Source organism: Lycium barbarum, chromosome 9 (genome assembly GCF_019175385.1).
Source record: "Lycium barbarum isolate Lr01 chromosome 9, ASM1917538v2, whole genome shotgun sequence".
NCBI classification, from domain to species: Eukaryota; Viridiplantae; Streptophyta; class Magnoliopsida; order Solanales; family Solanaceae; genus Lycium; species Lycium barbarum.
Genome location: NC_083345.1, coordinates 24,720,185 through 24,738,305, shown reverse-complemented (window position 1 = coordinate 24,738,305; position 18,121 = coordinate 24,720,185). Strand labels below are relative to the sequence as shown.

The 18,121-nt window shown below is 33.0% G+C and overlaps 1 protein-coding gene across 1 annotated transcript; it reads left to right on the top strand.

Moving 5' to 3' along the window:
• The first annotated feature begins 7,210 nt into the window (after positions 1–7,210).
• LOC132610515 (uncharacterized) lies at positions 7,211–17,366 on the top strand. Its single transcript, XM_060324836.1, has 14 exons — positions 7,211–7,487; positions 7,940–8,260; positions 9,613–9,787; positions 11,121–11,204; positions 11,284–11,525; positions 11,638–11,845; positions 12,797–12,876; positions 13,048–13,132; positions 14,191–14,322; positions 14,434–14,547; positions 14,635–14,682; positions 15,314–15,398; positions 16,470–16,526; positions 16,914–17,366. Exons 2-14 carry the CDS (start codon positions 8,034–8,036, stop codon positions 16,988–16,990), a joined length of 1,614 nt encoding a protein of 537 aa, XP_060180819.1. The 5' UTR covers positions 7,211–7,487; positions 7,940–8,033; the 3' UTR covers positions 16,991–17,366.
• Positions 17,367–18,121: the final 755 nt, after the last annotated feature.

Genomic DNA, 18,121 nt, shown 5'->3' with positions numbered 1-18,121 from the left:
TGTAGTCAAACTTGAAATATTTAAATTCTCAATTAATTTTAGATGCAAACGCATATGTTCCTTAAATTTTAATTCTTTATCGATATGGTACAACTAGTTATGGATTTATTAGTAACTAGTAAATTTGTCTGCGCTTCGCGCAGTTATAAGAAAATTTTTAGATAGAAAAGAGAAACTACATCTTTTATATGTATCTATAAAAATTATATATGCATTTTTGCATTTTACTTTCTAAAGTATTTTATGATGTTTACCATATTTTGAAAAAAATAACAAAGGAGAAATGTGATTTACAAAGAAAAAGAAAATACGAAACAAATAAATCTGGCCATGCATTCCTCTTTTCTTCACAATATTTTTCGTTTTTTTCCTTTCCATTTTCCTTTTTATTTTCCCCTATTTAATCATGTGTTTTAGCAATGTAGTGCGCCTTTTCCTTGTTTTTTTGGTTTTCTTTAGTTACTTTTTTGTTTGTCATTCTTATAGTTACTTGAAAGTAAAAGTTGTTAGTTACACAAAAAACATTCTTTTTGGGAATTAATATTTGGGAACTTGATTACCATGAAATCTTAGTGCACATTATTATGATTTTGAATATTATAAAAAGTGAATCACTTCTTTATAAAAAAAATTTAAAAAAAAAAGTAACAAACTTTGATAAGGGAGGAAACACGTTGTCAGAGCCTCAATACATATATACTATTCATTTTTTGAAATTTCTTCAGATCCTCCGCTTCGATTCTGATTCAGGTTTTACTTTTTCATTATTTGTTCCTCTATCTTCATTCTTCGCTACATCTGATTTCGATTCTCTGTTTACACTTTTTTGCAGATTCGGTTCTTCCTTGAGTAGTTTCTTCTTCAATTGTAAAAACCTCAATAGAATCAAACTAACGGCTCTTCGCAATTGTCCAAACTCCTCTCCACCATCCTCCAACGCTTCGGTAACCTTCCACCATCTGCATTCTTGCTTTATTTCATGTTTCATTTCATCAAACCTTGCAAAACTTTCTTTTTATTCCATTATCAATCATTTTTCTTGCAAAAAGAGTTGCAAACCATATCTTGTTAATCAGCTAATGATAATGTGAAAACCTTTATATAGATTTAAGAATGCACAAAGTAAGTTTGATTCTTTCGGAGAGTTTAGTAACCGAAAACCCATGTTAATCAATCATTATGATTTATCATTTAATAATGAATTTCAGTAATAGTTGTAGCATTTCATTATGCGATTGTTTCCCTTTAATAATGAATTTTGAGTTTTTTTTTTTAAATTAATGAAAAGAATGAGTAGTGATCTTTGCTTTTACTGATAAAGATGTGGGGGAGATTGGAGAGAGAGCGTTATTTGCTTTTACTAATAAACTTACTATAAATTAATCATATTAAAAGGGACCGATAAAAGAGGAATTAGTGATCTACTCATCTTAGACATAAGGAAAACTTATTTGCTTTTACTAATAAATTTAATGCAAATTAATCACATTTATTATAGGGAAAGGAGAAAGTTTAACAAAAATATTTAGATACTAATAAACCAAAAAAGGAGAAAAAGCCAAAATAATGGGAAAAAAAGAAGATAAATAGAATCCTTGGTCGTCAAAGATAGTTGTCACATCACTTCCTTAATAACATGCTTTTGGTTGAGCGGCATCAAAAGCCATTAAATATTTGCACGCTATTATCATATTTGTAATTTTTCCGGCCCCTCAACTGTCTACAACCTTCACGAAATATGTACTCTTTTGTCTGCAATAGGGAGATACCCGTTGGTGAATCGAATTGTAGACAATCTTTTCAATAGTCTAGAACAACAATGTAAATAATGAAGCTTAAACAACAAAACCAGTTAGCTAAAAAAATCAATAGATATGAGAGGCAATTGGCAAGCACATGAAAATGATAGAGATAGCCCAAATGCATAGCAAGTAGAATGGAATTCCTTAGATCTCACCTTGTCATTTTCCACTGCTATAAGCATGATCTTGGGTTGATAATGCCTTATCCCCCTAAAGCAATTGCTTCATCAAGCATTTGATATGATGAGATATGTTTTGAAAATTATACCATGATATAAATAAGTAATAACTTTCTGCGGTTACAATTTTGGAAAGAGAATGCAGAAGACTAAAATCTTATCATTTTGCATTTTCTAAACGTCCCTTCAGTTACTAAGTAATTGATGAGATCATTATTGCAAATTATTTCATGAAATATACCGTTACAATTTATGGGAAGAGACCAAGGGGACTAAATTCTTTCATCTATCAAACGTCTGCCTCACTAATTAAATATTTATTTGGCCATTTATATATTTTTAAGAATAAGTTGAATATAAAATTAAGAGAAAAAGGCAAAAAAAAACCACAAAAAAGATAAATGCAATTCTAGGCCATAGAGAGGTGCCTCATCACCTTGTCTATGCCTAGCTTTATATTATATATAGGTTTATTAGTCTTCAATTTTTAATTAATGAGATATAAAAATCAATTGAATTTTTTTAAAATTAACAAGTATATTGTTTTCGTTTAGCATATAAAATACAGAAAAATAATTGTTCGCATACTTTTGTTTATAACAGCTAAATGAGATCTAAACATTAAATGTCATTGCCGGTATACATACATAACAACACCTTACTATATCAGTCATCAAAATTTTCAAACAAATGCTGTCATTATAGAGAGATTTGACCGTATAGATAAATGATTTACGCAGAATCTAATCAAAAACATCAAATTAGGTTGGCATAAAAAATTAAAAAAAATTAGTACTTGTATACATTTCTTTTTTAACAAGGGAGGAAATTGGAGAAGAAGTTTGGTATGGGTATATAATATAGTAGTAATTTTAACTATATAGAAGCATGGGTTTGGACCCATGCTTCGTCATCCGTTGCATTAAAAAAAAAAGTGTGGGCCCCATACTAAACACCAACCAATATTAAAAAAAAAAAAGTGGAACCCACCATCTCCAAACTCACGGGAAAAAAAAAAGTGGAACCTTGCATTAAAAAAAAGTGTGGGCCCCATACTAAACACCAACCAATATTAAAAAAATAAAAATAAAATAAAAATGTGGAACCCACCATCTCCAAACTCACGGAAAAAAGTGTGGAACCCATATTAATAAAATCAAGCAATATTAAAAAAAAAAAAAAGTGAATCTCATATTAAAAAAACAAACAATGTAAAAAAAAAAACGTGCAAAAGACAACATGACAAGTAAAATGAGTTAAACCAAAAATATTTACCAAAAATAAAAAAATAGTAGTTCTTCATTTAAATAGAAAATCAAATTTCTACTTTGTTTCATTTTAAACATGTAAAATTAATATAATAATTTGAATTGGAATTATCCAAATCAAATTTTGATAAAAAATAATAGGTATTAGCCCAATCTACATACATTAACAATAGAATACTTTACTCCTTTAAATTAATCGAATTAAAATTCAAAGTATCAACTGATGCTTAAATATTGCTATTGTTTTATCTTAAAGAGAGGAAAATAGTATTCTTTTAAATAACTCTTCTCTTTTAAAAAGTATTAATAAATTTTTGTCAACTTTGTATTCGTAGCAAACACTAATATAATAAAGTTTTGGATACGGAGCACAAATTACAATGTTATATTAATCGTGTTTTGAACATAATATATATATATATATATATATACTAGATGACCTAGCGCACGGGCCCAACACTTTAGATTATAATGCATCTATGTGTATGTAGTTGTCTTTGAATAGTGATTATATATATACACTATATATTATGTTCAAAACACGATTAATATAACATTGTAGTTTGTGCTCCGTATCTAAAACTTTATTATATTAGCGTTTGCTACGAATACAAAATCTGCACGTTTTTTTTTTTACATTGTTTGTTTTTTTAATATGGGATTCACTTTTTTTTTATATTGCTTTATTTTGTTAATATGGGGTCCACTTTTTTTTTTTCCCGTGAGTTTGGAGATAGTGGGTTCCGCTTTTTTTACTTTTTTTTTTAATGTTCAAAACACAATTAATTATAACATTGTAGTTTGTGTTGCGTATCTAAAACTTTATTATATTAGTGTTTGCTACAAATACAAAGTCTGCACGTTTTTTTTTTGACATTGTTTTTTTTTTTGTAATATGGGATTCACTTTTTTTTATATTGCTTGATTTTGTTAATATGGGATCCACTTTTTTTTCCCCGTGAGTTTGGAGATGGTGGGTTCCACTTTTTTACTTTTTTTTTTAATATTGGTTGGTTTGTGTTTAATATGTGGGCCCACAATTAACATTATAGTTTTTGCTCCGTATCTAAAACTTTATTATTAGTGTTTGCTACGAATACAAAGTCTGCAGGTTTTTTTTTTGACATTGTTACTTTTTTACTTTTTTTTATATTGCTTGATTTTGTTAATATGGGGCCTAGTTTTTTTTCCCCGTGAGTTTGGAGATGGTGGTTCCACTTTTTGTACTTTTTTTTTTAATATTCAAAACATGATTAATATAACATTGTAGTTTGTGCTCTGTATCTAAAACTTTATTATATTAGTGTTTGCTACGAATACAAAGTCTGCACGTTTTTTTTTTTTGACATTGTTTGTTTTTTTAATATGGGATTTACTTTTTTTTTATATTGCTTGATTTTGTTAATATGGGGTCCACTTTTGTTTTTTCCGTGAGTTTGGAGATGGTAGGTTCTACCTTTTTTACCTTTTTTTTTTTTTTTAAAATATTGGTTGGTTTGTGTTTAATATGTGGGCCCACAATTTTTTTTTGGGCTCACAAATGGACGACGAAAAAGTGCCCTACTATGTTCAAAACACGATTAATATAACATTGTAGTTTGTGCTCCGTATCTAAAACTTTATTATATTAGTGTTTGCTTCGAATACAAAGTCTGCACGTTTTTTTTTTTTTTGACATTGTTTGTTTTTTAATATGGGATTCACTTTTTTTTTTATATTGCCTGATTTTGTTAATATGGGATCCACTTTTTTTTCCCCGTGAGTTTGGAGATAGTGGGTTCCACTTTTTTTACTTTTTTTTTAATGTTCAAAACACGATTAATATAACATTGTAGTTTGTGCTCCGTATATAAAACTTTATTATATTAGTGTTTGCTACGAATACAAAGTCTGCACGTTTTTTTTTTTTTTGACATTGTTTGTTTTTTTAATATGGAATTCACTTTTTTTAATATTGTTTGATTTTGTTAATATGAGGTCCACTTTTTTTTCCCCTTGAGTTTGGAGATGGTGGGTTCCACTTATTTTACTTTTTTTTTTAATATTGGTTGGTTTGTGTTTAATATGGGGACCACACTTTTTTTTGAATATTGGTTGGTTTGTGTTTAATATGTGGGCCCACAGTTAACATTATAGTTTGTGCTCCGTATCTAAAACTTTATTATATTAGTGTTTGCTACGAATACAAAGTCTGCACGTTTTTTTGACACTGTTTGTTTTTTAATATGGGATTCACTTTTTTTTATATTGCTTGATTTTGTTAATATGGGGCCCACTTTTTTTTTCCCTGTGAGTTTGGAGATGGCGGGTTCCACCTTTTTTTACTTTTTTTTTTAATGTTCAAAACATGATTAATATAACATTATAGTTTGTGCTCTGTATCTAAAACTTTATTATATTAGTGTTTGCTACGAATACAAAGTCTGCACGTTTTTTTTTAGGTAAATTAAGTAATTGAGCGTGAGAGCCAAATGAATCGAAAGATTCATGTTTGGTTCGGGAAGGGATTATGGAATTTTGGAAAGGAATGGAAAAATAATCTACTTTCATTTTTGACATTGTTTGTTTTTTTACTATGGGATTCACTTTTTTTTATATTGCTTGATTTTGTTAATATGGGGTCCACTTTTTTTTTTCTCCGTGAATTTGGAGATGGTGGGTTCCACTTTTTTTTTTTTTTTTTTTTAAATATTGGTTGGGTTGTGTTTAATATAGGGATCACATTTTTTTTTAATATTGGTTGGTTTGTGTTTAATATGTGGGCCCACAATTTTTTTGGGCCCACAAACGGATGACGAAAAAGTGCACCATTCGGTGCTTCTAATGTAGTAGAAATATGTATTACTTTACTACTATATAGAAGAGCCGATTTATAAGCAAGATCGTCGTCCGTCCTTTGGTCCACTTTTTTATTTAAGGGCAAAAAAATCATTTGTGGTCCCACCCACCTTTCTATTTAAGAGCAAAAAAAATGACATTTTATACTTTATATTACCAACTCTTCTAAAAAGTAGATAGAAATATTTTATTATATTTCTATTTTTCTACTATATAGAAGCATCGGTTTACCCATGCTTCGTCGTCAGTCACTCTTAAAAAAAAAAGGGTGGATCCCATACTAAAAACGTCAAGCAATATTTAAAAAAAAGGAAAAAAGTGGACCCCACTCTCTCCAAACTCATAAAAAAAAAGTGAACCCCACCCTCTCCAAACTCATGAAAAAAAAAATTGGACCCCATATTAAAAAAATAATCAATCTGAAATCTAATCTAAATATTTAATTGTTGTATTTGCTATTCCGCCATGTCATTTATTTGTTATGTTTACTAAAATAAATATACTTAAAATATTTATATTTTAAAATAAGATAGAATTGAATTATTTTTTCATTTTTATTCTTACTCTAATAAATGTGAAAAGAGATTAATATCAAATGGAGATCAAATAATGAATAAGGTAAATTAGTCAAATTATAATTCTTATTCACGTTTCCTTAAAAAATCATGCAAAAGACAACATGACAGGTAAAATGAGCTAAACCGAGAATATTTATCAAAAATTAAAAAATAGCATTTCTTCGTTTAAATAGAAAATCAATTTCTACTTTATTTCGTTTTAAACATGTAAAATTAATTTAATAATTTGAATTATAATTATTCAAATCAAAATTTAATAAAAAATAATAAGTATTTTACACATTTAAATTAATCGAATTAAAATTGAAAGTATCAACTGATGCTTAAATATTACTATTGTTTTATCTCAAAAAGAGGAAAATAATTTTCTTTTAAACAAATCTTCTCTTTTAAAAAATATTAATAAATTTTTATAGCAAATACGAATATAATAAAATTTTAAATACGAAGCATAAAATATAATATTATATTAATCATATTTTAAACATAATATATATATATATATACACTATAATCCAATGTGTCGGCCATGTATTAAATATAGAAGGCGGGGAAAACAAGGGAGAATAAAACTGAACGAAATTGCCGCTTTAACTCTCTTCTTCCCAGCCAAAAGTTGAAAAAAATATACTATTTTGTTTTCTTCTTTTTTTTGGTATTTCATATTTTAAGTATAATTTTAATCTGTACATAACGATCTTGTAAACTAAACCTTCAATCTTTCTGTCTTGTATATTGTATATAATTATATGTATATGTATATGTATATATAGCATCTCCCTGTTTTGATTACTGTATCTCTGCAGCACAAAAGATTTGTTGGTAAGCATATTTTTCCTTTGTATTTGATTTTGTGTTCATACATATTACTTATTTTGCAGTTTTTTTTTTGTTAGATGGGGTTGGTTAAAATTACGTGTGCAACTTGTATAATTATATATTCTTGAATTGGGTTTCAATTTTGGTGCATCAACAATAACTCTCAATTTATAAGATTCTTGATTCTTCCCCTTTTTACCATATCTTGGTTTCTGAATTGGGTCTAAATCATTTATGAAAACTATTTAATTGGGTTTCAATTTCTTTCTTTTTTTTGTACTTTTGGTGATTCTTGTTGGTGGGAGCACTATATATATTGATTTTTTTAAAAACCCATGAAAAAAATTGGATTTTAATTGATATGGTGGAAAAAAGAGATAAATTTGGTATGTTTTGTATTTGACTTGGTGCCCTTATGTGTTCTTATATATGTGAATTTACTATGATTTTGGTAGGTTCTTGATTTTGGGGAATGAGTGGAGTTACTTTACGATGATTCTCGGGTTCAAGAACTCCTAATGTATGACCTATTAAGCTGAGAAAGAGTAGATGGATTCGGCAAGAAGTTGGTTCCAGAAGTTTCAACCACGAGATCGGTTAAGGTCATCGACCAAGAAAACAAAAGATTCAATGGGTAGTGGAAGAGAAGATCCCCAGCCTCCTATGTCAGCTGAAGAGGCCTCCAATGTAACGAAGCAAAGGGTCGCTGCAGCGAAACAATACATTGAGAATCATTACAAGGAACAGATGAGAAGTTTGCAGGAGAGAAAGGAGCGGTACGTCATGCTTGCTACTCTTATAATCTTAAAATGAGTTATCTTTAGTTCCTAGACTGAGTGCTAATAACCTGAGATGCGTTCCATTGGTATCATGAGTTATGATTTGCATTAACTAGTAATATGCAGGCTTGTAATTTTTCCTGCAAGTATTAAGCAACTTTAAGGAGAAAAAGGAAAACACTTGAATAATGTTAGCCCAGGGCATGTGATTCCGAGTTTTCTACATTTTACACATTGCCACAAGCCTGGATTTTTTAGAAGTTGACAGGAATGACTCTTTCTTCATCTCCATTAAAACCTATTCGAGGAATTATCTAAAATGAAATCGGCATCAGTCATTGTTAATGGTTGGAATATAACTTCTATTGGCTAAACCCCTGTTGTATCCTTATCCAGCTCGTTCTGCTTCAAAACACTTACTTTTATCTGCTTATAAACTATACACAACTCATAACAACAACACACGAGCATCATTTCTTGTCCATAAGTTATATTCAGTATATTGCATATATAGCGATGTTTCTCTCATTGTATGCAATAAGGCATGTAAATGACAAAAAAATTCTGCTTTTCTTTTTATATGAAGAAATTGTCCAGTCACACTGGTGTGACAAAAAATTACTTGTTATATGCGGTCCTCCAGCTTGTCTGCTATTTTCCTCTTCCGATCTTTCTCGTCCCTATTTGGTGAGAAGATTGACCTTTTCAAATGGTTGATACTAATTACCCCATCTATTTTCAGCTTAGAGTTGGTTAATTGGTTTGCATAATAATAAGTACAAAAATGATGTCACGAATTATGATAAAGGCTAGGTTTGATCATAGCTCACTTGTGTTACCTTCCTACATCAGCAGGAACAAACATAAATAAAGTACATTAATGTTTAGGTTCAAATTCCACTAAAGGTGTTCCCAATGTAAAGTGTGCTTTGGTAAAACTCTGTGTTGTTTGTAAGGCATCTTGTATAATTGAAACATGGCAAACTAGTCAAACTGACTTCGATGATTGTGCCAGACAATTAGCCAACTTCAAATGCATAGAAGAGGCTGCAGGAAATAAGTAGGATTGGCTGTAGTGTCGCATCATTCCAGATGTAAATACTTTCATTCATTCATTTTGGAAGATGTGCATGGTCTTGCTGGTTAGCTGTTAATTCATTCAGTCATTTTGGAAGGTGGTGCATGGTCGTGCTGTTTAGCCGGATTTGGCAGAATTATCATTACCTAAAGAAGAGCACCCTTTACCTTTTTGCTCTGCCTAAGAGTTGCATAGTCTTGATATTTCTGAATTATCCGCCCTACGAAGTGCTTTGAAATATATCCTTTTCCTTTTTATATTTGGTCACCAGTCGAAGTGTATTGGAAAAGAAGCTTGCGGATGCTGATGTCTCAGAGGAAGATCAAAATAATCTACTGAAATTTCATGAAAAGAAGGAAACTGAATACATGCGTCTGCAAAGGCACAAAATGGGAGCTGATGATTTTGAGTTATTAACAATGATCGGGAAGGGTGCATTTGGGGAGGTAAGTTCTCTATTGAAAAGTGTAATTGCCTGTTAATATCTTTGTTTCTTTCTTGTACAGTTTTGTTCTGATATTAATACAATCTTCTAACCGTAGATTTTCGGTTTGCCGAGTTCTGAACGTGGATGGTAAAACATCTCGCATAAAATAGTAAAATTTTCAGCTTCCTATTTTCCCTTTTTTTTTTTTTTTTGGGATAGGTACTGCCTCCTATTTTCCCTTGATTTCTGTAAAACATAGATGCCAAAGTGTCACGAATCAAACTATGGGGCAGTGACCGTCACCCGACGAGCCTGCCGATCACCGAGTGAACCTTTCTCCCGGCGTATCAACTAAAAGGCATGAGCATCCAATAGAGAGGCTTGAAGCATCACATATCTGAATTAAGCCTCGTGAGGTTTAGCTTAAATACAGTACCAAGTACATCTAAACTTACCCACAGGGGTCAATGGAGCCTATATAGGATACATTACATAAAAGTAGAAATGGGACATATCACAACATGTAATATTAATGAAACAAAATAACAAGAAAAGCCACCACAGGCTAGTGTGGAGCTTGAGCTCACCACTGATAATATGTAAGTGGTGCTCAAGCTATGTTGTGTGGTTGAATTATGGGACCTGAAAACCAAGTAGTACAATAAGCTTCATAAACCTCCCCTTTAAAAGGTGGGACGAGGGGAGGTTTATGAACCAAGCAGAATCTTTACTGAAATGACATCTTTATCTTCAGTGTGAATCTAATAAGCAATAAGAACATTGTCACCTCACTCTTTCATGGGGTTCTGCCTCTTAACTAAGGATTCTTGGATGGATAAGTGGGAAACTCCTTATTCTTGTGTAAGCTGAGTTTTTTATTTCCTTTTTTCCTTTAATTAATACTTGCGAGTTAATTGTGGTGCTTTCGAAAATAATAAGGTGTTGCCTTTCTCGAGAAAAGGTTTTTAGAGACCCAGTCGATACAATTCTCATCCTTTCTTGTGTCAAAACTACAGGTTTCATAAGAAATTCTTTTGTCAAAGCTTGAAAAAATAGAGTTTTCTGCTGGGTAGTGGTCTCCCTTATGAGTTACAAGTTTGTCCTGAATCTCCGTTAGGTGGTATCTTGCCAGTTTCGGGATGGCATCATATAAGCAGGTTGCCCCATGATTTGCTAATGTAGTAGTTGGACTAAGTGACATGCTGAATATGCTGGAGCGCTTGCATTATACCTTCAACACACTGTTTACTAGCAGCTAAATGTTTCTGAGCTCAATATCATGAACTGTGGATAAAAAATTCTCATTTCAGAAAGTCTATAGGATGTAAACGTTTCTCTTTTTTCCATTACAGGTAAGAGTTTGTAGAGAGAAAACAACGGGCTCTGTATATGCAATGAAAAAACTTAAGAAATCAGAAATGCTACGTAGAGGACAGGTACGTGATTATGAACATCAGATTGCCATAACGTTTCTGCTACTATATTTACTGGTCCTTAGCTTTTGGATCCTATTAGGTTGAGCATGTAAAAGCTGAAAGGAATCTGCTCGCAGAGGTGGACAGTAATTGCATTGTCAAACTCTATTGTTCTTTCCAAGATGATGAGTTTCTTTATCTTATCATGGAATATCTACCTGGTGGTGATATGATGACCCTACTCATGAGGAAGGATACACTAACTGAAGATGAAGCCAGATTTTATGTTGCTGAGACTGTTTTGGCTATAGAATCTATCCATATACATAATTATATACACAGGTGATAACGTTTTTTGATGCCTGGTTGCAGTTTGTTATGTTTTATTTCTACATTCGTACTGGACCTGTATAAACATTCTAACCTTGTTTTCCCCACACTTCATTCGCTGCAGAGACATTAAGCCTGATAACTTGCTGCTTGATAGATACGGTCATTTGAGACTATCAGATTTTGGACTATGTAAGCCATTAGACTGCAGCACGCTAGAAGAGAAGGATTTCGCTGGTGATAGTGTACATGGATCTTCCCGGAGTGCTTCAGCACCAAAACGCACTCAGCAAGAGCAATTACAACATTGGCAGAAAAATAGGAGGACACTTGTGAGTCTCCTCCCTTTTGAGTATTTTTTGGTTGAACTTCCCTCTTTTATTCTTTCAGAAGACACTGGTTTACTCTTATTGCACAAGGCCATTCTCTGTTGGTAATGTAGATGAAAGAATCATTAGAATTGGTACATGATGACAATTAGTATGTCCCGGTTGAGGAAATGGGTTGTTGTCTCCTTATATAGTCTTTGGCGACCCCTCATGTTATGAACTAGCTTTTGGGATGAGTTATGACCAAGGTCCAGTTTATTAACATGGTATCAGAGCCAGACCAATCCCTAATCTTGGTTAACCCAATGTTCGGACCCCATGTTATATTGTCCACGCTACATATGTCCCGTCCTAGGCGTGCACAGGGAGGGGTGGAATGTCCCACATTGGTTGAGGGACTGAGTTGTTGTCTCCTTATTTGGTTTTGGATACTCCTTACCTCATGATCTAAGTTTTGGAGTTGCGTGTATGTTTTCTTCACAATGACCGTATTGCTTACCATTAACCTGAAGTAGCATCATTTATGTGTTTTTTTGGATCATTTTAGAGTTTGATTTGTGTGGTTGAAGAAGCAGTGTTCTTTAGAGCCATCGCTTTGTCAATAAAGCGATGGAGAAGCGACCTGTTATCGCTTCGTAGGTGCTCCTCAAATAATGGTGTACTAACTGATTCCAACAAGAATCAATAGCTTCTTTGAATTTCAACTTTGAGGAGTTGGATTAATATCAACATTATTGTATGTTAGATGCTAAAATTAGTTATTTTAATTGTACTTTAATTTTATCATATTAAATTCATAGATATTTGATGTTCCATAAAATATGCGCTTTACTTCTCGTTTTTCGCTTCAAACTCCATGGTCCTTGTCGCTTTTTTGGGATTTTCACTTTTAATAATAATATTGAGAAGTCAATCTCCTTATCTAACTAAATTTCCCCAATTGGGACAACCCAGGCATATTCTACAGTGGGTACACCAGACTATATAGCTCCTGAAGTCCTGCTGAAGAAAGGTTATGGAATGGAGTGCGATTGGTTAGTACAGTTCTCTATGGCCTCTTTGAGTATACCTTTTTGCTTTTGTTTAATTTCTGGAAAAATGTGATCTTATGTTTTAAGTTGCTACAGTTGTACAAGTTTGTTCTTTTCGTGTGCTTTATATATTTGTCCTGATGTATTTGGCATACATTTGCTCTTGTTCTTCAGGTGGTCACTTGGTGCTATTATGTATGAAATGCTAGTGGGCTATCCACCTTTCTATTCTGATGATCCCATGTCAACATGTCGCAAGGTGAGCTTCAGAGTGATTTCATTAACGATCATCATTGAATTTATTTGTATATGTTTCCCTTACTTTGATTTCTTTATTTCCTATCTTCCTCACTGGAGCAGTTCTACTATGGTCTCATTGATCTCATTCAAACTAAAATATTTTCTTTATCCTGCCAATGCTTGGTGCTTTACTTTTCTTATAGTTTAGTTTATTTATCTATATCTTCTATAGTATGGCTTATGCCAAAGGACATGAATTGGAATTTTGAAATTGTTGCTCACGCTCTGCTCCTTGGGCCTGCTTGTTCGTTGAGGTCTGTCTGTAGTTCTGTACCACTTTATCTGTCACATCTCTCCCCCCCCCCCCCCCCCCCCGCCCCACCCACCCCCACCACCACACAAATTTCTCTATCTGAACTTTGGAGGAAATAGGTTGATGTTTCAACTTAAATAGAAGCTTTATTTTGTTTGATCATCTGGCTACCCTCTTGTGCTCTCTCTCTTCCCTGCAAATGTTATGTGATTGACTAATCTACATTTTAGAATAATATTATACTAATCTCTTAGAATGTAATCTCCAGAAGGACAAAATAAAAGAGATTTGGCATGATGAAAGGCGCGCTTCGTACTTATTCGCTCACTGTGATAGTTCTAGGAAATAAATAAATTAAAGAAAGGGTTAACAAGGCAGGAGCAAAAGATTATAAATATAAATGATAGAATCCCAGAGTGAGGCTTGGCTAGTGTAATCATACATATCATTCATAACAGGCATTGGAAAAGCTCTGCGCATTGTAATGGTCAATTACTAGTACTATTTTCTTTCCTTATTGTTCAGCTTGTTTCTAAAAGCTATTTCCACATTTTATTTACTACTACTTTTTTCTTATTGGTTTCCTGGAGAACTTTTTTTCCATATTTTTTTCCTTTTCCCTGAAAAATAAGGTTCCATCTCTTCATCTTATAAGCAATTCTACCCTTGATTATCCTCAAACCATTGCTCTTTTTCACAAAGAAAGTACTGAAGAGGTCCCTTAGAATCTTGTCATCTGAATAATCTTATCCATGTACCTGCAGATAGTAAACTGGAAATCACATTTAAAGTTTCCAGAGGAAGCAAAGCTATCTTCAGAAGCGGAAGATCTTATTAGCAAACTCCTTTGCAATGTTACCCAGAGACTAGGTTCAAATGGTGCTGATGAAATAAAGGTGTTGTATGGTGTGTCCTATTCTATGTTCTTTTATCAGTTTCAATGTAATTTCAAAGTGTAAATTGCCTGCTTTTTTCTTCTTCTTTTTCCATCTTTTCTTCTATATCAGGTCCACCCTTGGTTTAAAGGAATAGACTGGGAGAGAATCTATCATATGGACGCTGCCTTCATCCCTGAGGTTAATGATGAGTTGGACACCCAAAACTTTGAAAAGTTTGAAGAGGTATTGATGTGCCTTTTATTCTTCTGCTAATGTGTTTCACTGGGATCTATTTAACTCGCTTTTGATATCTTCTTGTTGTCTCTGCAGTCTGAATCTCATTCTCAGAGTGCATCAAGATCTGGTCCTTGGAGAAAGGTATTCACTCTGGTGCATCATGTGGGATTTCATTTTGTTTCTACATTCTGTTTACTGCAATTTTAGTGATAATTATAGACATGTAACATGGCATGCATAATCGCTACCAAAGTTTCAGACGAGATATTCACAAATTACCCTGGTCGTAGTGTAATTATCATTGATGAGCAATAATGTTGTCGTACTTGAATTGTCCGTTCTCCATCTTTCCCTTGTTTCTTCCTTTAACTTTGGAGCCCTTTTTCTTAAAAGTTTTGCAATCTATGTCGAAGTTGCAACTACAAAAAACAAAAAAAAAATATCTAGAAACTTAAGGTGAGAAAGAAGAGAGCTGGAAGTCAAACCGTTTAAGGGAGAAAGTATCTTCTGTTTCCAGTTATATACGTTGCTCTAGATAGATGCTACATTACATGGTTGGATAATTAGGTGCACCTTAACAGAGATTCCCACCTTAGAAATGTCTGCAGTTGCACCTCTCTTGTATTGTGTTCTATAAGTGTTTCATGGTGTTCCTAAGGTTTTCTTTTTTCATTATTCCTGTTGTTGTACTCTTTAACTTGCTGATACCTACTGTTCCTTCTCCACCTTTATTAAGTCCCTCTTTATCTGATTCCTACCTACATTTCTGCAGATGCTCTCATCGAAGGACATCAACTTTGTGGGGTACACGTACAAAAACTTTGAAATCGTGAATGATTACCAAGCGGATGGAATGGGTATCTCTCTCTCTCTCTCTCGCTCTTTCCGGAGGACTGTGACACGGTGGAAGCAACTAGTAGTGTTAAACTGGAGAAAATATGATTTATAAGATATTTAAGATGTGGTGGTATGATATGTTTTAGATTATGTTGCACGGACTCTTCAAAAATATCGTCGGGTGCGTGTCGGATACTCCAAAAGTAGTGCACTTTTGGAGAATCCGACACGGGTGCGGCAACCAAAGTGAAGAGTCCGCGCAACTTAGGTTTTAGATAATCACTGATGCAGCATTTTTCATTCTTTTTATTATATGGATGGGTCTTCTTGAAGTAGTTAGTGCTTCTGCATGCATGGACCTCCTGGATATCTCTAGGTTGTAATGTTGTTTCTAGATTTCGATCTCTTTTATATAAGCTAAGATCGGATGCAACTTCATGATATCAAAGCACGATAGCATAGTGGGTATTTAATTCAAGATAGCATTAAATAGCTGGACCTCATTTTTTAGCTTCTTCTAGTTGGTATTTTCTCTGCTTTTTTCTTTCTTATTCCATATGAATGGACCAAACTTGAAATTGCGGTACTTAAAGAAGCCGAAGCCTTGTAGTACAAGAATGATGAGGGATTTGGTGATGCAAGTAATTTGGACAAAATTCTCCTTTTTGGTGGTTATTCATAACTGTGACCCCACTGTGTCTGTTCTCACAGATCAATGGTTGGAATGCGTGATTTCATTTTATACTTCTTAGTTATTGACTCTTTGAAGACCTAAGACATCTTGAATGTCACCCTTGGAAGGGATAATTGGTTTAATTGTATGTGCAGTTGTAGAGCTTTCAGCATTTCTCTATTGTAAATTTCTGCATTAAGCTTTGACGGGGTTGTAATATAATTACTATGCACAATTAGCTCTAGTAGTTGGGTTCCCTTTATAGTGGTTTATGGTATTCATCGGTGAGTGGACATCACAAACAAGTTGACTGCTAAGTTACTCGATTTATAAGCTCATTCTAAAGTTAGTATTTGGAACAGATTTCTTCGTTGCTCTGTGAAAGTTAACTGACTTTGAGGTCTCATTTTTTTCACAGCTGAACTTAAGAAGAAGAATACCAAGTCAAAGAGGCCAACAATCAAAGCACTATTCGGTAATACTTACCTATTTCATCTCTCTTTATCAAGGAATGTATTTAATTCGGTTGATTCTTCCCGTGCGTTGTTTCGGTTCTTGTCTGCCAGAGTCAGTGCTTTCGAACATCTGAAATACTATAGTTGTTTGTGTCAAATACAGTTTTGTGCCTTAATATTTTGTCATGTTGGGTGCGCCTCGAGAGAATCAATGTTTTTTTGCATGTTGTTTTACTTGATGCCTTTTGCTCCCTTCTACCTTATTCTTGATTTTAGATTACCCGACGCAGAAAGAAACAAATAGCTTCATTTTGTATGATACTTCTGGTTGAAGTATTGTTCTCTCTATGGAACTCCAAGTCAAGAAACTCAGTTTTGTCTTTTATTTCTGCGTTGTTTTTCAACAGAGGACGAGTCAGAAGGATCAGAGTCGAGTAATTCTCAGCGATCCCAAGGAAGCTTTGTAAATCTCATGCCTCCATGACTTGAAGTTTCTTAGAAGCAGACCAAATGAGCATATAGAATCGCGGGTTGTCTCCCTTGAGCGGGTCTTACAGCTAAATTTTGAGAGCTCCATGAACTGTTGTTAGCATGAGACATAGAGTTTTTTCAGTTGGTTAGTGGCAATTTAATCAGGGATGTAAGTATTTTAGCCTGAAACTACTGATACTGTTAGAGTTTGATTGTAAGTTGTAACAGTCCTCTTGTGATTATTTTACTCATCTGAGACAGGATTTAGAGGTCATGATTGACATCTTTGATCTGTAACTTTATTCTTTCTTCACTTGTTTTAAAACCACAGTGTAACATACAAAATACTAATGGCATATTCAAATGTACTGTTCAGTTTGGGTGATTAATGGATGCTTAGTTGGTACAAATTATATTCGTAAAAGTTTCGTTATTACACAGTAGCAGTAAAAAGATAATGGAAAGATCAACTCCTTTACTCAAATGCAAATTGACTTAATGGCGTTTGAAACAAAAATAAGCTGATTTTTTTTTTTTGGCCAAATCTTTTTCTAAGTTATTGCATGTTGTATTTGTTTGATAGTTTTTGGGAAAAAGGTTATCCTTTTTTCCATAACTTGTGCAAACAATTTTTTAATATCCCTCATTGGGATGAAATCTAAGGACGAATTCAAGAATCCATGATTTGATTTGACGAAACATTGTCAGATATGATTCGATATTTGTTTATTATTGCCAATTTGTCTTCCGGCTTTCGAATCTTCACTCCCCAACTAATAGGTATTGATAATCCACTATACAACCCCAAGCCTAAATAAATTTTAAAAGGATAAAAAACACGTAGAGTGGGATACTATTTTAGAATGAGTAAGGATCGAGCAGGATCAAAGGAATAAAATCTAAGATTTAAAATAATCATATTAATGTGATGTTACGTTTCTCCAATTGTCAGCTAGCATGTCAATTGTAACTGACCATATAGCTGCATCTCTATGTCTTAACTATGCCGGCCCAAGACACTTTTACCCACTTCTTTTAGTTCAGAAATCCTTTCTACGAAAAAATTGGTAAAATATAACACAAGAAATCAATAAATAAAACATAAGTTATCTCCACGCTATCATTTTTTATTCAAATTGTAACG

Coding starts and splice junctions, on each gene's coding strand:
- LOC132610515 (XM_060324836.1), top strand. CDS start 8,034: ATGGATTCGGCAAGAAGTTGGTTCCAGAAGTTTCAACCACGAGATCGG. Junction 14,548..14,634: donor ACTTTGAAAAGTTTGAAGAG/GTATTGATGTGC, acceptor TTGTCTCTGCAG/TCTGAATCTCATTCTCAGAG. Junction 15,399..16,469: donor TTACCAAGCGGATGGAATGG/GTATCTCTCTCT, acceptor TTTTTTTCACAG/CTGAACTTAAGAAGAAGAAT.